Below are 23329 nucleotides of genomic sequence, written 5' to 3' on the forward strand. Positions count from 1 at the left end.
CTGAGGGTCATGGTCAGCCTCACCTCCGGGTACCGTCCCCAATCAAATGGGCAGGTGGAATGGGTAAATCAGGAACTGGGTAGGTACCTTTGTAGTTACGGTCAGGACCAGCAGGGGAAGTGAGCTGCGTTTCTGTCTTCGTCAAAATATGCACAGAACTCCTCCACTAACCTCACACCCTTTCAGTGTGTTCTAGGCTATCAGCCGGCCCTTGTACCTGAGTCAGATCGAGACTCCTGTGGTGGACGATTGATTCCGGTGCGTCGAGGAGGTATGGAACACTGCGCACACCCATCTCCAGCGCGTTGTCCTCCGGCAGAAGGCGCAGGCCGATCGTCACTGCAGTGTGGCCCCGGTCTTTCACCCCGGTGACAGGGTCTGGGTTTCTACAAAGGGCGTGCCCTGCCGGAAGCTGAGCCCGCGGTTTGTGGGGCCGTTCAAGGTCCCACAAACCGCGGGCTCAGCTTCCGGAAGGGCAGGCCCTTCGTAGAAAGCCAGTGGCAGCCGGTGGCAGCTGGTCCCTTGGCTAGTGCTAGACCCCATGATGCACCTCCCCCTCCCTTGGACATCGAGGGGCCTCCGGCGTACTCCGTCCGCAGCCTGTTGGACTCACAGCATCATGGGTGGCTTCTCCAGTACCTGGTCGACTGGGAGGGATATGGTCCCGAAGAGCGGTGCTGGGTTCCATAGTCGGCGTCCAGACCGACCAGCACTTACCAGCCTCAGAAATTGCAGCCCAAATAAATGCTTCACAGAGTTCAAATAACAGACACATCTCAACATCAACTGTTCAGAGGAGACTGTGTGAATCAGGCCTTCATGGCCAAATTGCTGCAAAGAAACCACTTGCTAAAGGACACCAATAATAAGAAGAGACTTGCTTGGGCCAAGAAACATGAGTAATGGACATTAGACAGGTGAAAATCTGTCCTATGGTCTGATGAGTCCAAATTTGAGATTTTTAGTTCTAACCACCGTGTCTTTGTCAGATGCAGAGTAAGTGAACGGATGATATCCGCATGTGTGGTTCCCACCATGAAGCATGAAGGAGGTGTGATGGTGTGGGGTACTTTGCTGGTGACATTTAGTGATTTATTTAGAGTTCAATGCACACTTAACCAGCATGGCTACCACAGCATTCTGCAGGGATATGCCATCTGGTTTGCGCTTAGTGGGACTATAGTTTGTTTTTCAACAGGACAATGGCCCAACACACCTCCAGGCTGTGTAAGGGCTATTTGACCAAGAAGGAGAGTGATGGAGTGCTGCATCAGATGACTTGGCCTCCACAATCCCCCGACCTCAACCCAATTGAGATGGTTTGGGATGTTGGATCGCAGAGTGGAAAAGCAGCCAACAAGTGCTCAGCATATGTGGGAACTCCTTCAAGACTGTTGGAAGAGCATTCGAGGTGAACCTGGTTGAGAGAATGCCAAGAGTGTGTAAAGCTGTCATCAAGGCAAAGTGTGGCTACCTTGAAGAATCTCAAATCTCAAATATATTTTTATTTGTTGAACACTTTTTTGGTTACTACATGATTCCATATGTGTTTTTTCATAGTTTTGATGTCTTCACTATTATTCTACAATGTAGAAAATAGTACAAATCAAGAAAAACCCTTGAACGAATGGTGTCCAAACCTTTGACTGCTACTGTATATACATATACATATGCAGTAATTTAAGTAGAACGCTTGAGGGCGACTAAGCACCAGTTGTGAATAAACAAGAACAGAAAATATCCACGTGTGGTTCAGATGCGAAGGTTCATAGTTGAAATTCGGAAAGATGGTGGAGATGGAGATCCGCATGGTTCACCGTGGTGGCAGCAAAATAAACTTCAGGGAGCCAGTTATTACACATGACTCCAGGTACTTATGTATTGCTTGCAGCAGACATTAGCTAAACCTGAACAAAATATATGTCACAAGTATGGACGCAAATTGTAGTCATGGTTAGCTAATTTGTTACTGTTACAACTAACGTGAGCTAGCTAACATAGCTAATATTCTAGCAGTATACTAGCAGTATACATAGCAGTATTCTAGCAGTATACATAGCAGTATTCTAAACGTCAGAGAAACAGAATTCTAGAAAGCCATGGATTCAATTAAGGTAACGTTAGCTATCTGGCTACTGTACTATGAAATAACGTGTAACGTTAGCTTACTTTACCGGCATGTTTACGTTAGCTAAATAGCTAAACGTGCATTTGCTATTTAACTAGCTTGCTGGTTTGTTTATTACAATGAACTATCAGGCATCTTTTCTTCCCCCCTTTTATTTAACTAGGGAAGTCAGTTAAGAACATATAATTATTTTCGATGACGGCCTAGGAACAGTGGTTTAACTGCCTTGTTCAGGGGCAGAACGACAGATTTTTACCTCAGGTAAATTCGATCTAGCAACCTTTCGGTTTCTGGCCCAATGTTCTAACCACTAGGCTACCTGCCGCTCCAATCTAGTTAACGTTACATTGAATCTGGAATAACCGTAGTCTGTAAACTGATTTCAATCCGGTCGTTTTCGGCAGGTTCCTTTTGTGTGCCGCAGGGGAGTCCGTGAACGTGTACAGTACCAGCACAGAGGAATACGTCCATGATTTGCAGGGACACACTGACCTGGTGACAGGCGTTGTCCTCAACCCTTCAAACCATCTGCAGGTTTGTCAAATACAGTTGCTACATATATGTGTCTGCGAACTTTGATCAGCAACATGTGTATGTCTAAAGAAACATGGTTTGTTATCGCTCCTATTGTTGGGTGTCTGAGGAGTGTTTGCACATTTGGATGTTTTGAGTGTAGACATGACATTGTCCCACTCTCTTGCAGGTATACTCGTGTTCAGCAGATGGCACTGTCCGATTGTGGGACTTCACGGATGCCATCCTCATCAAGGTACTGCCACAGCAGCATTCTTTACCAAAGTCAGTTTTAATCACTGCTTCCTGTTTTCTTCATGTGCTTAATATTAAATGACTTACTATGATACGTTTCAGACCTTCATTATCGGGTACCCAATCTACTCCATTTACGTCTCGGAAAAACATGGAGGAGTTGTTTTTCTCGTCGTTCCCATGGCAAATTACAAAAGCTCCGGTAAGTATAGCTACGCTTTGAAAAGGCGGTGCTATGTGAACGCTTCCGTACAGCCGTTACACAGTAGGTAATGTAAAGCACAGCACAGAGAATTTTCGACCATCCTTTGCAATACTTCCTCAAATCCCGACTTGGGAGACACCACGTCTTCTAAATGTCCATGTCTAGTTACAAGGGGTTTATTATAATGTAGAAAATGATCCGTTATTACATTTTAAATCCATTAAAGTAATCCAACAATGTGTACGCTGCTATCTTGTCTGTTTCATATCGTCTCTCATTGATTGAGACAGCTGGGTGTCCACCCCAAAAGTGCCAAATGTCATGTTGACACTCGCCTGTCTCGATCAATGAGAAAATCTGAAATAGACAAGATGGCTTTGTTCTTTCAAGTCAAAGGTGATTTCTTTGTAGTTGCACAACAAAATGGTGCGGAATGTTGAAGAGGGTGACATCTGACACACATGTGGTGTGTCTTCAGAGCTGTTCCAGCTGGTGGCTGTTCATCTGCCCCACAGTGGGGACCAGGAAGTGGAAGCGCGAGAGCTCTCGGCCGTGCTCTGTGATGTCAGCCCCCACCCTGGGGCTGCCTCCTTTGGCAGAGAGGTATGTGTAGTAGGCCTATACTTCGTATACCAGGTACTCCAGTAGCAAACAAGTCTCTGGCAGCGAATGACTTAGCCAAGGGTAACACTTAAACCATAATGATTGCTTTTGCAGGAGACATTACAACAATCTTTATGCACACTCTTGTCATAGTTTGCACACTGTTGATTTTAGCAAAAGGCATGACATGTTTTATTATCGCCTTCAACATTGACGGCAGTTTTTTTACTTGAAACTTTGGGTGTACTCCTAGGAAACAAACAGGCTGAAACGGGGAGGGACCCCCTTGAACATCATTTACAACAATGTGCGCTAATGAATATAATGCACCTCTTGTTTCTTTCTCACAGGGTGAATACATAGCTGCCGTCAAAGGTTTACAGCTCGAGGTATTTTTCTTCAAGAAGCAGAAGTCCTACAGGTAAACACCATTCTCGCACATCAGGAGACTGTCCCCTTCAATGACAGTAGGCATGAATGGTAATGTGTGGTTTTGTCTCTCTGGTTAGTGTTTGAGCAACACAAGTCCAACCACGCTGAACGGCAGCTTATCTGTTGGATGAGTGGCCTTTCTGCTTGTCTGTAGTCAGGAGTGGGAATTCAGCCAGCCCTCTCCATTGAGCTACCCCTTATCTGTAAAAGGGAACTAATAAGCCTCATAAGGATTCATTACATGACAGTATTTTTGACATTGTCCATATTTGACATTGCCCAAATAACATTGCTCATGACTTTGTCATAGTACTCATTTAATTGTATTGTTTGTTTCTGTGCCCCACAGGTTTTCCCTGAAGTCAGGGATGAAGAAAGGGGCCAAGAATGCCTTCACCTGCGTTTCGTGCCACCCTAAAGAGGACTGTATTGCCACAGGTCACGAAGATGGCAAGATTCGCATGTGGTGAGTGATGCTCGAAGAACTTAAACCATGCCCAAACATGGCCTCACCAAAGACCAAATCTAGGGGAAACACTTGATTAGCATCACTCACAGTCAATGTTCTTTCCCTGTCTTCATAGGAGAAACTTCAACCAGAAGAAGGAGTACACATACTCCACCTTGCACTGGCACCACGGTGCTGTCAACACACTGTGCTTCACCCCAGAAGGTAATATAACTGTTGAATTATACCTAGACATATCATCTCTGATCACTCTATGCCAGGGTTCCCCAATAGGTGGCAGGTTGATTTTATTTGCCCCCTCAAGTCTAATGAGCAAAAAAAAAAATATATATATATATATTTTAGTTTTTGGCAAGTCGGTTAGGACATTCATTTGTGCACGACACAAGTAATTTTTCCAACAATTGTTTAGACAGATTATTTCACTTATAATTCGCTGTATCACAATTCCAATGGGTTATAAATTTACATACACTAAGTTGACTGCCTTTAAACTGCTTGGAAAATTCCAGAAAATTATGTCATGGCTTTAGAAGCTTCTGATAGGCTAATTGACATCATTTGAGTCAATTGGAGGTGTCCATGTGGATGTATTTCAAGGCTTACCTTCCAACTCAGTGCCTCTATGCTTGACATCATGGGAAAATCAAAAGAAATCAGCCAAGACCTCAAACACAATTGCAGACCTCCACAAGTCTGGTTCATCCTTGGGAGCAATTTCCATGCCGGAAGGTACTACGTTCATCTGTACAAACAATGGTACGCAAGTATTAACACCATGGGACCACGCAGCCGTCATACCGCTCAGGAAGGAGACGCGTTCTGTCTCCTAGAGATGAACGTTCTTTGGTGTGAAAAGTGCAAATCAATCCCAGAACAACAGCAAAGGACCTTGTGAAGATGCTGGAGGAAACCGGTACAAAAGTATCTATATCCACAGTGAAACGAGTCCAAAATCGATACAACCTGAAAGGCCGTTCAGCAGGGAAGAAGCCACTGCTCCAAAACCTCTATTAAAAAGCCAGACTACGGTTTGCAATGGCACATGGGGACAAAGATCATACTTTTTGGAGAAATGTCCTCTTGTCTGATGAAACAAAAATAGAACTGTTTGGCCATAATGACCATCATTATGTTTGTTGGAAAAGGGGGGAAGCTTGCAAGCTGAAGAAAACCATCCCAACCGTGAAGCATAGTGGTGGCAGCATCATGTTGTTGGGGTGCTTTGCTGCAGGAGGGACTGGTGCACTTCACAAAATAGATGGCATCATGAGGGAGGAAAATTGTGGATATATTGAAGCAACATCTCAAGATATCAGTCAGGAAGTTAAAGCTTGGTCGCAAATGGTTCTTCCAAATGGACAATGACCCCAAGCATGCTTCCAAAGTTGTGGCATAATGACTTAAGGACAACAAAGTCAAGGTATTGGAGTGGCCATCACAAATTCTTGACCTCAATCCCATTGAAAATTTGTGGGTAGAAGCGTGTGCGAGCGAGGAGGCCTACAAACCTGACTCGGTTACACCAGCTTTGTCAGGAGGAATGGGCCAAAAGTTACTCAACTTATTGTGGGAAGCTTGTGAAAGGCTACCGGAAACGTTTGACCCAAGTTAAACAATTTAAAGGCAATGCTACCAAATACTAATTGAGTGTTTGTAAACCTCTGACCGACTGGGGAATGTGATGAAAAAAAGTTCAAGCTGAAATAAATCATTTTCTGTACTATTATTCTGACACATTCTTAAAATAAAGTGGTGATCCTTCTGACCTAAGACAGGGAATCTTTACTCTGATTAAATGTCAGGAATTGTGTAACTGTTTAAATGTATTTGGCTACGGTGTATGTAAACTTCCGACTTCATCTGTAAGTGAAAGAAATAGGTTTTGATTGTTTTACTGGTAATGCCAACAAAATACATTTTTGGTCAGTGTGTGTATGTGACCTTTATTTAACTAGGCAAGTCGGTTAAGAACAAAAACTTATTTACAATGATGGCCTAACCCAGACGATGCTGGGCCAATTGTGCGCAGCCTTATGGGACTCCCAATCACGGCCGGATTTAACTGTACTAAAATGTTAAATATCGGTATCGTTTTGGGGGGCAAGGAAAATATTGGGTATCAGCCAAAAAATGTCATCGGTGCATCAGTATAATTTGACCATGAAGGCCTGATTTCACGGGCTCTGAACAATTGATGTTGAGATGTGACTGTTACTTGAACTCTGAAGCATTTATTTGGGCTCCAATCTGAGGTGCAGTTAACTCTAATGAACTTATCCTCTGCAGCAGAGGTAACTCTGGGTCTCTGCCTTTCCTGTGGTGGTCCTCATGAGAGACATGAGAGTTTCATCATAGCACTTGATGGTTTTTGCGACTGCACTCTTGAACGTTCTTGACATTTTCCGGATTGACTGACCTTCAGGTCTTTAAGTAATGATGGACTGTCGTTTCTCTTTGCTTATTTGAGCTGTTCTTGCCATTATATGGACTTGGTTCTTTAAAAAAAAGGGCTATCTTCTGTATGCCACCCCAACCTTGTCACAACACTACTGATTGGCTCAACCGCATTAACCTCTTGCTCCTACCTGGCACGCAGGCGTCCCATCTAGAGCTCTGGAAATGCAAATGCGCTACGCTAAATGCTAATAGTATTAGTTAAAACTCAAACGTTCATTAAAATACACATGCAGGGTATTGAATTAAAGCTACACTCGTTGTGAATCCAGGCAACAAGTCCGATTTTTAAAATGCTTTTCGGCGAAAGCATGAGAAGCTATTATCTGATAGCATGTAACACCCCAAAAGACCCGCAAGGGGACGTAAACAAAATAATTAGCATAGTCGTCGCTACACAAACCGCACAAATAAAATATAAAACATTCATTACCTTTGACCATCTTCTTTGTTGGCACTCCTAGATGTCCCATAATCACTATTGGGTCTTTTTTTCCCCGATTAAATCGGTCCATATATAGCCTAGATATGAAGACTGTGTGATAAACGGAAAAAAATAGCGTTTCATAACGTAACGTCATTTTTTTTTAATTCAAAAAGTCGACGATAAACTTTCACAAAACACTTCGAAATACTTTTGTAATGCAACTTTAGGTATTAGTACACGTTAATAAGTGATAAAATTCATCAGGAGGCGATGTCAATTCTATAGGTGTCTGTCTCGTAAAAATGACTTGGAGAGAGCTCGACCAAAACATCCGGTCGGAGACCGGAGGGAATCGATTCCCTTGATTCGGTTAGACCAAGAATCAAAGCTGAATCAAATGACAAGACTCTAGACAACGTGTGGAAGCTGTAGGCACTGCAACCTCGGCCTCATTTAATTCGGTTCACTTTGAACAATTCCTTGAAGTCGCGGATGGATATTTATTTCCATTTTCAGTGAGCAGATTTTCCTGCACTTTTCGATGAAACGCACGTTCTGTTATAGTCACAGCCGTGATTTAACCAGTTTTATAAACGTCTGAGTGTTTTCTATCCACACATACTAATCATATGCATATACTATATTCCTGGCCTGAGTAGCAGGGCGCTGAAATGTTGCGCGATTTTTAACAGAATGTTCGAAAAAGTAGAGGGTCGACTTAACAGGTTAAGGTAAAGAAATTCCACAAATGTAATTTTAACAAGGCACACCTGTTAATTGAAATGCATTCCAGGCGACTACCTCATGAAGCTGGTTGTGAGAATGCCAAGAGTGTGCAAATGGTGGCTACTTTGAAGAATCTCAAATATAAAATATTTTGATTTTACACTTTTGGTTACTACATGATTCCATATGTGTTATTTCATAGTTTTGATGTCTTCGCTATTCTACAATGTAGAAAATAGTAAAAATAAAGAAATCCTTGAATGAGTAGGTGTCAACTTTTTTGTGTGTGTGTGTGTGTGTGTGTGTGTGTGTGTGTGTGTGTGCGTGTGCGTGCACAGTGCATTTGGAAAGTATTCAGACCATTCCCTTTTCCCACATTTTGTTACATTACAGCCGTATTCTAAAATTGATTACATTTTTCCCCTCAAGCTACATGCAATACCCCATAATGACAAAGCAAAAACAGGTTTTTAGAAATGTTTGCAAATGTTCTAATAATAAGAACATACCTTTATGTAAATAAGTATTCAGACCCTTTGCTATGAGACTCAAAATTGAGCTCCGGTGCTTCCTGTTTCCATTGATCATCCTTGAGCTGTTTCTGCATCTGTGGTGTATTCAATTACATTTACATTAGTATTCGGACCCTTTACTCTGCACTTTGTTGAAGCACTTACAAGCTTGGCACAACTGTATTTGGGGAGTTTCTTCCATTCCATTTTCTTGGCTGTTTGCTTAGGGTTGTTTTCCTGTTGCAAGGTGAACCTTCGCCCCAGTCTTTACTCCGTTCATCTTTCCCTCGATCCTGACTAGTCTCCCTTTCGCTGAAAAACATCCCCACAGCTTCATTGTAGGGATGGTTTTGGCCAGCTGGGCGGTGCCTGGTTTCCTCCAGATGTGGCGCTTGGCATTCAGGCCAAAGAGTTCAATCTTGGTTTCATCAGACCAGAGAATTTTGTTTCTCATGGTCTGCGAGTCCTTTAAGGTGTCTTTTTGCAAACTCCCCGACCAAGGCCTTTCTCCCCTGATTGCTCAGTTTGGCCCGGGCGGCCAGCTACAGGAAGTCTTGGTGGTTCCATTTTTAAGAATGATGGAGACCACTGTGTTCTTGGGGACCTTCAATGCTGCAGTAATGTTTTGGTACCCTTCCCTAGACGTGTGCCTCGACACATTCCTGTCGGAACTCTACAGACAATTCCTTCGACCTCGTGGCTTGGTTCTTGTTCTGACATGCACTGTCAACTGTGGGACCTTTTTATATAGATCAGTGTGTGCCTTTTTACAAACCATGTCCAATCATTTCTATTTACAACAGGTGGACTCCAATCAAGTTTGTAGAAACATCTCAAGGATGGTCAATGGAAACAGGATGCACCTGAACTCAATTTCGTGTCTCATAGCAAAGGGTCTGAATACTTATGTAAAAATGTATTTTTTAAATACATTTGCAGATTTCATAGCCTGTTTTTGCTTTGTCATTATGGGGTGTTGTGTGTAGATGGATGGCTATTTTACCTGCCTAAATTCTAAATGTATGTTTATATTTTGAGAACGAATGAAAAGTGCTATACAAATTATTATTATATATATTATTATATGCGTTCGTGTCCCAATGCAATCGAGGTTTGAAATGATTTGTTTTTGTCATAATTGCGATCAAATTTGGAGGGTACAAATTATTCATGACGTTCCGGGCCCCCGACCATCAACTCAAGAAAAAAATCTTCCCGTGGCTGAATGTAGTTGGAGACAACTGCTCTATGCCAACTGTTTTCATGGTGGAAGGATTTTGACCAGTGGCGTGACTCTTTGTTTCCTTTTCTGTAGGCACTAATCTTCTGAGTGGGGGCATAGAGTCCGTGCTGGTCCATTGGCATTACACACAGGAGAACCAGAAAGACTTCTTACCCCGCCTGGGCGCCGCCATCACACACATCGCCGTGTCACCTGACGGTTCCTTGTTCTCCACCTCGCACTCTGACAACAGTAAGGACTATTACAGCCTGTTACAAGAATTTCACGGTTCATCTCTCCTCCCTCCCTTGAAGTAATCACTGATCTGACATGACTGGATTGGTCATTGCTGTGTGCCGAATCCATGCTTGCACCTATCCAATCATGTTAGATCCGTGATTCTTCAAGGAAGGATGCTTAAATCTGGTCAGGGTCCTAAGTCTCACATTTACAGGGTACAGTGGCCATATGATTTCATTCTATGTACGTTCCTTTTGTCAACTGCTAGAAAGATTTTTAGGAATATTTAATCTGTAGTCCTAATCATTCCTTCTTTCTGTTTTTTTTCCCCTCTCCCTTTTTCTCTGTCCTCCTCTCAAGAGATCACAATCATTCAGAGTTGTGTCAAAGTGTCGGCCGTCATCCAGGGGCTGGTTAAAGGTGATGGTGTGTGGACAAACCTAATCATTGACCCGCGCAGTAAAGCTTTGGTGCTTAATGGGAAACCAGGGCACCTGCAGTTCTACTCTCTCCACCGCGACAAGCAACTCTACAACGTATGCACGCCTTTCTGTCTACAGGAGCTGTCAATTTAAAACCACCATACGCTGTCCTTGTAAACTTGGGCAAGGCAGCGACCTAGGAATGTTCTTGAACTTTGTCACATGACTTGTAGAAATGGAATGACTAGAATGGATATTCAAGTCATTTTTATTTCTATGGCCTGAGTCTTGACGGTCTGGCTTCGCTCATTTGTCATGAACAAAACATGTAACTATTTGATAATGAATGAACTCTTATTGACCAATCAAGTTAATGAAAATTATTTTACTCTTTCTCTTCTACCTTCAGTTGGACATAGTACAGCAGGAGTACATCCACGAGGAGGGTCTGGACCAGTTTGAGGTGGTCAAAGCGGCATTCGACGCCCGCGGCGACTGGCTTGCTACCGTGGAGGAGAGGAGAAAAAAAGGCGCTGAGCTGGAGATCAATTTGAAGCTGTGGGCGTACGACAAGCTAACTCAGAGGTACTATTTATTTATAAGCCTGGTTGCATGTTGTACATGTCTTCATATCAACATGTCGTGGCATTGTTTTCATGCTCGTCAATAACAAGCCCCTTAGTTATTGCTGTTCACACATTTGGCTATAACGCTGCTACATTTGTGATATATTTAAGTATGTGGTTTCCATCTTTCACCCACTCTCCACCCTAACTTGTCCCCCTCTGTAGTTTTGTGCTGAACACCACAGTGACAACTCCCCACGAGGATCGGATTACAGCCATGTTCTTCAGCCCCTCCCCAGAGACCACCATGCTGGTGACCACTAGCCTCGACGGCCACTTCAAAGCCTGGCTGCTGGCAGACCACTCAGACGCCAACGGTAAGTAGTCCCGAGGTGGTTCTTTCTTTGGGTTTTGGTTTGGATTGTTGAGCCTGATGGCCAGGATTTGGCAAGTCTTCCTATGTAATAGGTCCTTGAGACCTGCTAGTTATTATTCACCGACACATGATTTGCCCAATCAAGGTACCGATGAGCCAAATCAAACTGGTGCTCTAACGTTCTCCCTGGCATTTCCTTTCTCTGTATGTGTATGACGACCAGCAGAGGGCTTCTGGGCATGTGACTTTGTGGGTGGGTATCATCTCCTGAAGCCCGGTTGCTGCTCCTTCTCGGCTGACGGCTCCCTTTTGTCCGTTGGCTTCCAGGAAGTGGTGACCGTGTGGAGCCCCGCTTCCTGGGAGCTACTCACCACTCTGTCCCAGCCCCCAGGGGCCATCAGGTCAGAAATCACACACACTTACAAACATTCACACACTGATACAAGTATACACAAACACACACGACCATTGAAACGAGCAGACGTTTCAACAACTTTGCTAACAAAAAAACTGAATGTTGGCAGATATAGCAGTCTGTCAACAAACAAGATGGCCTAACACTAGAAAAGCCTAGGCCTCGTTGGACCACCAGCATTTTTATTAGTTTATGTACAAACGTCACAATTCAAGTGTTAAAATCTATTAAATAAACACCATAGCAACGATCATTCATTATTAATTTGTTACGGGCAAGTCTTAAGGAACAGTATGCATTTCAAAAGAACAGAGTGGCATAATGTATTCTGAGTCCAAATATATTACTACGCTTTGGAGTGTTGCAGTGCACACCGGGAGTGCCTGAAATCATGGTAATTCTGCCAAAAAGTTATATTTCGAAATGGAGCTCAAGGGGTCATTTGTAAGAGGTGTTTGGCAAGGAGAGGTGGTTTTAGAAATGGCGGAACCTGCTCTTTCTGATACAGTATATTCTTACCTGCTTTTGACTCTGTAGAATAATGTCCCTTTTTGCTGCTGCAATTCATGTCTATTCTAAGCTGTGCTGTTCATCAGATTCTTCGTATACAGTTGAATATATTATTTTCCATTAGACTATTGTCAGTTTAATCTTGTCTGTAGGCTAACTCTGTGAAATTTAGTTTCAATATAGTTTAGGTTGAGTGTCAACGGGCCATCAGCTGGACAGGCTGACTACCAGTGAAATAACTGGCTGTAAATCACATGTCCTCTTAAAACTGCTTATAACACATTGTGTTCGTGATATTACAATTCTAACAACAACTGTGTGTTATATAGACTTACTTATGAAACGTCGAGGACAGGAGGACATGACTTAAAAAATGGCTGCGTTATTAAAAAAGTAAGTCAATTTTGAGTCAACTCTTGACTCTCCTAGTGTTAAACCAACAGTTATGACTCGTGATATGAACTTGGGTTCACATTTCCGTTGTTTACTTGTGTAACACCCTCTGTGGTACTTACAGTTCCTTCAGAAAGTATTCATGCCCCTTTACCACTTTACCTTGTGTAATTGTGTTTTTAGAAATGAATCAAATGACAAAGTTAAATGTCTTGAGTCAAAGCATTTAATCCCTTTATGGCAAGCCTAAAGTTCAGGAGTACACATTTGCTTAAATAAGTTGCATGGACTCACTGTGTGCAATAATAAGTGTGTAACAATTTTTGAATGACTACCTCATCTCTACCCCACACATACAATTAAGGTCCCTCTGTCGAGCAGTGAATTTCAAACACAGATTCAACCACAAAGACCAGGGATGTTTTCCAATGCCTCGCAAAGAAGGGCACCTATTGGTAATGGGTAAAAGAAAGAGGGGGAAAAAACAGATATTGAATATCCTTTTGAACATGATGAAGTTATTAATTACACTTTGGATGGTATACACCCAGTCAATCAATGCTTGGAGTTTGTCAGAATTTGTGGGCTTTGTTTGTCCACCTGCCTCTTGAGGATTGACCACAAGTTCTCAGTGGGATTAAGGTCTGGGGAGTTTCCTGGCCATGGACCCAAAATATTGATGTTTTGTTCCCCGAGCCACTTAGAGCACCTTGCCATAAGACAAAAATAATGACTATCATGCTGGAAAAGGCATTGTTCGTCACCAAACTGTTCCTGGATGGTTGGGAGAAGTTGCTCTCGGAGGATGTGTTGGTACCATTCTTTATTCATAATATAATATAATAATATATGCCATTTAGCTGACGCTTTTATCCAAAGCGACTTACAGTCATGTGTGCATACATTCTACGTATGGGTGGTCCCGGGAATCGAACCCACTACCCTGGCGTTACAAGCGCCATGCTCTACCAACTGAGCCACAGAAGGACCACATGGCTGTGTTCTTTGGCAAAATTGTGAGTGAGCCCACTCTCTTGGCTGAGAAGCAACCCCACACATGAATGGTCTCAGGGTACTTTACTGTTGGCATGACACAGGACTGATGGTGGCGCTCACCTTGTCTTCTCCGGACAAGCTTTTTTCCGGATGCCCCAAACAATCGGAAAGGGAATTCATCAGAGAAAATGACTTTACCCCATTCCTCAGCAGTCCAATCCCTGTACCTTTTGCAGAATATCCATCTGTCTCTGTTTTTCCTGGAGAGAAGTGGTTTATTTGCTGCCCTTTTTGACACCAGGCCATCCTCCAAAAGTCTTCGCCTCACTCACCCACCTGCTGCCATTCCTGAGCAAACTCTGTACTGCTGGTACCCCGATCCCGCAGCTGAATCAACTTTAGGAGATGGTCCTGGCGCTTGCTGGACTTTCTTTGGCTCCCTGAAGCCTTCACGACAATTGAACCACTCTCCTTGAAGTTCTTGATGATCTGATAAATGGTTGATTTAGGTGCAATCTTACTGGCAGCAATATCGTTGCCTGTGAAGCCCTTTTTGTGGAAAGCAATGATGACGGCATGTGTTTCCTTGCAGGTAACCATGGTTGACAGAGGAAGAACAATGATTCAAGCACCACCCTCCTTTTGAAGCTTCCAGTCTGTTATTTGAACTCAATCAGCATGACAGAGTGATCTCCAGACTTGTCCTCGTCAACACTCACACCTGTGTTAACGAGGGAATTACTGACATGTCAGCTGGTCCTTTTGTGGCAGGGCTGAAATGTAGTGGAAATGTTTTTGAGGGATACAGTTCATTTGCAGGGCAAAGAGGGACTTTGCAATTAATTACAATTCATCTGATCACTCTTCATAACATTCTGGAGTATATGCAAATTGCCATTATACAAACTGAGGCAGCGGACTTTGTGAGAATTTATATTTGTGCCGTTCTCAACTTTTGGCCACGGCTGTAGTTACTCTACAATACTAACCTAATTGACAGAGTGAAAAGGAAGCAATTATAGAATATTAATATTCCAGAACATGCATCCTGTTTGCAACAAGGCACTAAAGTAAAACTGCAAAAAAAAAATTGGCAAAGGAATTAACTTTGTGCTGAAAAAAAGTGTTGTGTTTTGTTAGATTTGCCCCATAACATCACTGAGTTTCACTCTTCAAGCATGTTGGCTGCATCGTGTAATGAGTATGCTTGTCATCTGTAAAGACTCTAGAGTTTTCTAGTAAAATAATTGTCTGCTTTCCAACAAACGCTGGGAGACATTCCCCTTTTAGCAGGATAATAACCTAGAACACAAGAGTAAATATACATAAATATGTAATTGCTTACCAAGATTACATTAATTGTCCCTGAGTGGCCTAGTTGCAGTTTTGACTTAAATTGGCCAGAAAATCTATAGCAATACTTAGCTGAAAATGGCTGCCTAGCAATGTTTAACAACCAACTTGACAGAGCTTGAAGAATTTTGAAAAGAATGTGCAAATATTGTATAATCCAGGTGTGCAAAGCTCTTAGACATAGCCAGAAAGACACACACAGCTCTAATCACTGCCACGGGTGTTTGTAACATTTATTGACTCGGGTGTGAATACTTAAGTAAATGAGATTTCTGTATTTCATTTTCAATAAATGTGCAAAGATTTCTAAACATATTTTCACTTTGTCAATGTGGGCCATTGAGTGTAGATGTGTGAAAGGAAAAAAAAAGATTGTTGTTACTGCCTGAATTCAAAATGGATTCAATGTGGAATAAGTTGAGGGGTATGAATACTTTCTGAAGGAACTGTAAGTCTGTATTATTTGCACAAAACGAGTGTACTTCATGGCAACGGATCGGGAACATACAAAAAAAAACAAGTTCTATTGGCCAGCCGTGTCAGCCTGGGAGACAGAACCTGCTGCGCAACATTGAGTGTCAGCCTCTACTCCAATATCTTGCCAAGTCAGCCCCCTCCCCCCTCTCCTTAGGTCAGTGAGTGCAGACAATTTGTATTTGGTGTTGTCTTATTCAATTGCACACCAAAGCTTCTTAGCTGCAGCCTGCAAATGACTTCACACTGGTTTTAGTGCTGGTATTCACAATGGCCCCAAGCCATTGCATACAGTGATAGTCAACTATACATCACTCTCAATTTTTTTTAAATCAGGATGAAATTTGCTCCCTTTCTGATTTTCTCTATTTTTGCATGTTTTTTTATACAGAATTATCAGATCTTCAACCAAAACCTAATATTAGATAAAGGGAACCTGCGTTTACAAATAACTAAACAAATTGATACTTACTTTTTTTACCGAGTTACGGTTCATATAAGGAAATCAGTCAATTAAATTCATTAGGCCCTAATCTATGGATTTCACATGACTGGGCAGGAACGCAGCCACCAGTGGGCCTGGGAGGGCATTGGACCACCCACTTGGGAGCCAGGCCCAGCCAATCAGAATGAGTTTGACGATCCCGCAGATGAAGAAGCCAGATGTGGAGGTCCTGGGCTGGCATGGACACACCCGGTTGGACGTACTACCAAATTCTCTAAAATGACATTGGAGGTGGCTTAGGGTAGAGATATTAATATAACATTCTCTGGCAACAGCTCTGATGGACATTCCTGCAGTCAGTATGCCAATTGCTCACTCCCTCAACTTGAGACATCTGTGGCATTGTGTTGTGACATTTTAGTGGCCTTTTTTGTTGTTGTCCCCAGCACAAGGTGCATCTGTGCAATGATCATGCTGTTTAATCAGCTTCTTGATATGCCACACCTGTCCGGTGGATGTATTATCTTGGCAAAGGAGAAATGTTCACTAACAGGGATATAAAGCACAGTTGTGCAACCAAAATTGAGAAGCTTTTTGTGCGTATGGAAAAATTCTGGAATCCTTTTCAGCTCAGGAAATATGGGACCAACACTTTACATGTTGTGTTTATATTTTTGTTCAGTGTATGTATTTATTTATTTAAATAAGTTATGCAACACCCAATTCCACTGTGTGAAAAAGTAATTTCCCCCTTACATTCAATAAGTGGTTGTGCAACCTTTTGCTGCAATGGCTGCAACCAAATGCTTCCTGTAGTTGTTGATCAGTCTTTCACATTGCTGTGGATTAATTTTTGCCCACTCCTGCTTACAGACTCTTGCTTCTTTAACTCTGACATTTGTGGGTTGTCAAGCATGAACTGTTAATTTCAAGTCCTGCCACAAGATCTCAATTGGGATTAGGTCTGGACTTTGACTAGGCCATTCCAAAACTTCAAATTTGTTGCTTTTTAACCATTTTCATGTAAACTTGATTGTGTGTTTTGGATTATTGTCTTGCTGCATTACCCAGCTGTGCTTCAGCTCACTGTTGGATGGCCTGAAATTCTCCTGTGGAATTCTCTGATACAGAGCGGAACTCATGGTTTCTTCTATTAAGGCAAGTCGTCCAAGTCCTGAGGTAGCAAAGCATCCCCAAAACATCACACTTCCACCACCATGCTTGAACGTTGCTATGAAGTTCGTACTGTAGAATGCGGTGTTTGGTTTTCGCCAGACATAATGGGACCCATCACTTCCAAAAAAGTTGACTCAAGTTTGCCAAAAAAGCAACTGGCAGATCAACAAGACTCTTGGAGGAATGTTCTATGGACAGATGAGTCAAAAGTATTAACTTTTTTTGGGATGACATGGGTCCCATTATGCCTAGTGAAAACCAAACACCGCATTCCACAGTAAGAACCTTACGCCAACAGTCAAGCACCAAATAAAATTGTTGGTCACATACACATGTTTAGCAGATGTTATTGTTGGTGTAGCAAAATGCTTGTGGCAGCTCTGCTTCTCTGCATTGTGGTGTTAGTGTGATTTTTTTGGGGGGGATGCTTTCCTTCCTCAGGACTTGGACGACTTGCCTTAAATAGAAGGAACCCTAAATTCTACTCTGTATCATATAATTCTACAGGAGAATGTCAGGTCATCCGTCTGTCTGTAAGCTGAAGCGCAGCTGGGTCACGCCGCAAGAGAATGATGGAAAGCACACAAGTCTACGTGATTTGAAAAATGGCTAAAGAACCATTTTTAAGTTTTGGAATGGCCTAGTCAGTCGAGACCTAATCCCAATTGAGATGATGTGGCAGGACCTGAAACAGGCAGTTTATGCTTGAAAACCCACAAATGTCGCTGAGTTAAAGAAGAGTGGGCCAAAATGTATCTGATAACATTCAGTATGCAAAAGTATAGAATTAGAAAGGGGGCAAATACTTTCTCACAGCACTGAATAGTGATATCTCTGCCTCGTATGTGCTCAGATGTAGGCAATTGCTGGTACAGATGGCTGTGGAAGTCAAGCACTGGGACTCTGCATTGTTATTCCAGCTGCTCATAGTCTGTTGTGTAACCACCTATGGATTTTTCTGTTTGGTGTTTACATGTGGTCTGAACTGAAATGATTTCAGGTGACTGCATTTTGTAGTTGGAGCTCTGGTGTGGAAAAGCTTCTTGCCACCACTAATCCTGTGAAATATGTTTTTAGGGTGGGTGGTGGTATGGTCAGGTGGACTTTGACAGTACGGTAAGAGACGGGTGACGTGGTTTGAAGGTTAACAGACTCTTTTGATCCAACAGGGACCTTTGTTTTGGACGGTTAAGCTGTTCCAAGTACCTGTTGGGGGCCAGCACCAAGAACCAACTCTGCTGCTGGAACCTCCTCACCTGCTCACGTAAGACAGTGGCTCTCTGACCTGTGTGCTCGTGTGCAACTGTCCTATAAGCAACACATCCATGACTTAAGAAATAAAACAAATCTGTTCAATCTGTAAACTTTTCTCTTTTTACATTTGTTTCTCTCTTCCCTTCTCACTCTCAGTGGAGTGGAGTACCCCCATGGACGTAAGCCTGCTCCAGACCGACCCGCTGTCTGAGAACATAGCTGCCTTCTGCAGCCAATCTGGCAGCTCTGACTGTGAGTACTACCTAGTTTCTGGTTCTAGCTGCCAGTACCAACATAACTATTTTGCCTCATTTGGTTTAGATTGTTTAGCCACACCCACTCCAAGGGCCCAAAGCGTAGCTAATTGCACATGGCAGGGTCCCCTTAGGTATTGTATAATATGTGCTGTAGCCTTGTCGTACGGTAGACCCAGCCATGTCTAAATGGGTTAAATGGGCTTCACTCCTCAATATGCCCTCTGCTCCCACCAGTGTTTGTGTTCAAGCCCAGCGAGCCACGGCCCCTCTACTCCCAAAAGGCTTTGTGCACGGGCAAGGTGCAGCATGCAGTCTTCGCACCGCGCGACCAGATGCTGGAGAGCTGCGAGGAGCGTACCCAGTGGCTCAACAGATCCCAGCTCTACTTCTTCACCCAACACATGGTGAATATATACATGTAATACACAGTCTCCAGACTCATGGTGTCCTCTCCTCGTCTCCTTTCCTTTGTCACCGCTAGTAAATGAAAGGACTGGACACACCACATGTTTGAAGTTCCTCCAAACTACTAAATTACATTTGAAAGTAAGGAAACTGTTAATCTGGGGTGTAGAGTTTGACTTCTTATTCCACTGGCAGGTAACTAACCACAGAGGTTCTGTCTGACATCCGTTTATAGGATTTGTTGACTTTTAGCACCAAGACTGAAGAGGACAGACTGTTGGCATCCAGTAAACAGGTACAATCCCATTTCGTTCCAAAATGGCTGCGAACATGTATTGTCATTCATTTTAGTTTTTTTTAAACATTTTCTGTGATAATGTATAGCATTCTCTGCGTCAGTTCTGACTCTTTGTTTTCGGGTGTTTTTCAGCTCATGGTAGACGACAGTGTTGCCGTGACGCCGTTCTACCTGTTGTTAGGGAAACACAGAGGGCAGCAACTGGAGAAGCAGGAAGCACTGACCAATCCCATGGCAGAAAGGACTCAGCTCCCACAGGGCTCCATTGCCATCAAGGAGGTGTGTGTGTGTGTGTGTGTGTGTGTGTGTGTGTGTGTGTGTGTGTGTGTTCATGCAATGTTCACTGGCTGTTAATTTGCTGACCTGTAAATAAGCCTTGTGTTTCTACATTCTGCAGTGTTGTTCCTCAAAGTTCATGTTTAGCTTTGCTAGAATGCTTAAAAAATGCATGTGCCAAGTATTTGTATACTTCCAAGCAGCGAACTACTGAATATACTGAGCTCACTTTAGATGCTAGGTGAGACGAAATGGTCTGCAAACATTCCCAGAGTGTATCAGAAAGTTAATCAATAAATGTTTTATTGGCTAATAATTGTAATGGTAAACAGGGAACACTTACTTGATTCTCTCAAGAACCCAGCGTAACTTTTTAGACCAGGTTATTGATCATTGGCCCTGAAGGGCATAGTCAGTGAGCAATACGCATCAGGACCTCTGCGTAACTCACTCCTCTCCCGCTCTCTCTCCCTCAGCTGCTGCACACCCCAGCCCACGTCCTGCCTTCAGCCTCGTTCCTCTGCGCCATGTTTGTCCGCTCCCTGCTCATCTCCAGCTCCTCTGCCAGGTGAGTCCAGTTACTAGTAGTTTATTGTTCCCAACAAGATAATGGTTTGTGGCATACAGTTAAAAAAACACACACAAAAAAAGCTGAATATGTTGACATAGAATGACAATGAATAGGTTCATCTACATTCCCCTGAAAACAATGGAGAGGTGAAAGTAGTATGGTGTCGATGACCTTACACCCTAGCACAAGTGTTTTCCAACCCTGGTCTTCGTGTACCCCCCCAACAGTACACCTTTTATCAGTGCGCGTGGTGTGTGTGTCGGGTTTAAGTATGAGCGTGTGGGTAGAGTTCAGTTCGTGGTCTCCCCCATTGTTTTTAAGTACGAATTTGTTCTGTCAATATAATCTTAAACCTAAAAGGTTATATACAGTGCGTTTGGAAAGTATTCAGACCCCTTGACTTTTTTCATATTTTGTTACGTTACAGCCTTATTCTAAAATTGATCTACAATCTACACCCAATACCCCATAATGACAAAGCAAAACATTTTTTATTAAAAATTGAAATATCTCACTTACATATGTTTTCAGACCCTTTACTCAGTACTTTGTTGTAGCACCTTTGGCAGCGAATACAGCCTTGATTCTTCCTGGGTATGACGCTACATGCTTGGCACACCTGTATTTGGGGAGTTTCTGCAGATCCTCTCAAGCTCTGTCAGGTTGGATGGGGAGCGTTGCTGCACAGCTATTTTCAGGTCTCTCCAGAGATGTTTGATCAGGTTCAAGTCCGGGGTCTGGCTGCGCCACTCAAGGACATTCAGAGACTTGTCCCGAAGCCAGTCCTGTGTTGTCTTGGCTGTGTGCTTAGGGTTGTTGTCCTGTTGCAAAGGTGACTCTTTGCACCAGTCTGAGGTCCTGGGCGCTCTGGAGCAGGTTTTCATCAAGGATCTCTGTACTTTGCTCCGTTCATCTTTCCTTCGATCCTGACTAGTCTCCCAGTCCATGCTGCTTTAAAACATCCCCACAGTATGATGCTGACACCACCATGCTTCACCGTAGGGATGGTGCCAGGTTTCTTCCAGACATGACGTTTGGCATTCAGGCAAAATAGTTAAATCTTGGTTTCATCGGACCAGATAATCTTGTTTCTCATGATCTGAGATCTGTCATGTGCCTTTTACTGAGGAGTGGCTTCCGTCTGGCCACTCTACCATAAAGGCCCGATTGGTGGAGTGCTGCAGAGATGGTTGTCCTTCTGGTAGGTTCTCCCATCTCCACAGAGTAACTCTAGAGCTCTGTCAGTGACCATCGGGTTCTTTGTCACTTCCCTGACCAAGGCCCTTCTCCCCCTATTTATTGCTCAGTTTGGCCGGGCAGCCAGCTCTAGGAAGTGTTTTGGTGGGTCCAAACGTCCATTTAAGAATGATGGAGGCGACTGTGTCCTTAGGGACCTTCAGTGCTGCAGAAATGTTTTGGTACCCTTCCCCAGATCTGTGCCTCAACACAATCCTGTCTCTGAGCTCTACGGACAATTTCTTCAACCTCATGTCTTGGTTTTCTCTGACATGCACTGTCAACTGCGGGACCAAATTATCTCCAATTGAATTTACCACAGGTGGACTACAAACATCTCAAGGATGATCACTGGAAACAGGATCCACCTGAGCTAAATTGAGTCTCATAGCAAAGGGTTTGAATACTTACTTAAATAAGTTATCTATTTTATTTTATACATTTGCAAACATTTCTAAAAACCTGTTTTTCCCTCTGTCATCATGGGGTATTGTGTGTAGATTGCTGAGGATTTAATATATATTTTTTAGAATGTTATATTAGTCTTAACGTGGAAAAGTCGAGGGGTCTTATTACTTTCCCGACGGCACTGTAGGTACAGTAACAAATGCTACATCTCACTTCCTTGAGAAAGCGGGCTGATATGCACTTTGGGTCAGAAAAATTCCCCACATATGCTAGACAGTACTATGGATAATCAAATTTTATGTTGACTGTTTTAATATTTTGGAATACTTGCTTAGTCATGAGGGCTCTCACCCCACTTACATGTGTTTGTTGTTTTTTTGGAAATTGCTGAAGAGAGGAAAAAGAACATGAAGAAGGGGAAATGGAGAGAGAGAAAGAGGAAGAGGACTCCGAAGGGGAAGCAGACCCCCGTCTGGGGGAATCGGCAGCATGGGGCCCACCCGAGGAGTTTGGGGCACCAGCTCTCACCAAAGCCCAAGAGAGGGAACTGAGGAAAGTTAAAACATTTGACCACAGCTGGCTCAGCAGCCTACTGGACTGTTAAGCATGAACAAGCCCAAACACACACACTTTTCACAAAGGCTGTATTTTCATATAATAAATATATTTCTGTTTTCAAATGTGCCGTATCATTCTTGTTTCTGGCATTGCCCCAAGAATGTTTCAGCTTTGCTGGATCAAAACAATTTTAAAGTTAAATATCACTTTGTAATATGTCTAGCTCTGTACAGTAGTGTTTGTTTTGCAGAGTGATTAACTTATCACTCATTTAATTCATACTGTGTGTCAAGGTTGCTGGCATATACATGTTCCAGTTTGCCTATACAGTTGAAGTCGGAAGTTTACGTATGCTTAGGTTGGAGTCATTAAAACTGATTTTTTTTTTTACCATTCCACAAATTCTTGTTAACAAACTATAGTTTTGGCAAGTCGGTTAGGACATCTACTTTGTGCATGACACAAGTCATTTTCCCAACAATTGTTTACAGACACATTGAATTGTAAGTGAAATAATATCACAATTCCAGTGGGTTACATACACTAAGTTGACTGTTCCTTTAAACATCTTGGAAAATTCCAGAAAATGATGTCATGGCTTTAGAAGCTTCTGATAGGCTAATTGACATAATTTGAGTCAATTGGAGGTGTACCTGTGGATGTATTTCATTTACATTTACATTTAAGTCATTTAGCAGACGCTCTTATTTCAAGGCCTACCTTCCAACTCAGTGCCTCTTTGCTTGACATG

General features: G+C 42.9%; 1 protein-coding gene across 2 annotated transcripts; it reads left to right on the top strand.

The window, feature by feature from the left end:
- Positions 1 to 1722: 1722 nt before the first annotated feature.
- On the top strand, positions 1723 to 22700 carry LOC118367157 (WD repeat-containing protein 75-like). Of its 2 annotated transcripts, none has more exons than XM_035750260.2 (20): positions 1723 to 1870; positions 2533 to 2662; positions 2832 to 2897; positions 2999 to 3098; positions 3580 to 3704; positions 4055 to 4125; positions 4486 to 4602; positions 4721 to 4809; positions 10043 to 10201; positions 10550 to 10725; positions 11021 to 11196; positions 11403 to 11554; positions 11777 to 11954; positions 18485 to 18579; positions 18726 to 18821; positions 19061 to 19230; positions 19467 to 19526; positions 19662 to 19808; positions 20282 to 20373; positions 22414 to 22700. In XM_035750260.2, the coding sequence occupies exons 1-20, from the start codon at positions 1788 to 1790 to the stop codon at positions 22622 to 22624; spliced, it is 2493 nt and encodes an 830-aa protein (XP_035606153.1). In that variant the 5' UTR covers positions 1723 to 1787; the 3' UTR covers positions 22625 to 22700. The 2 variants fall into 2 exon arrangements, with proteins under 2 accessions (XP_035606153.1, XP_035606154.1); XM_035750261.2 differs by having other exon boundaries at positions 11780 to 11954.
- Positions 22701 to 23329: the final 629 nt, after the last annotated feature.

Source organism: Oncorhynchus keta, chromosome 34 (genome assembly GCF_023373465.1).
Source record: "Oncorhynchus keta strain PuntledgeMale-10-30-2019 chromosome 34, Oket_V2, whole genome shotgun sequence".
Lineage (NCBI taxonomy): Eukaryota > Metazoa > Chordata > Actinopteri > Salmoniformes > Salmonidae > Oncorhynchus > Oncorhynchus keta.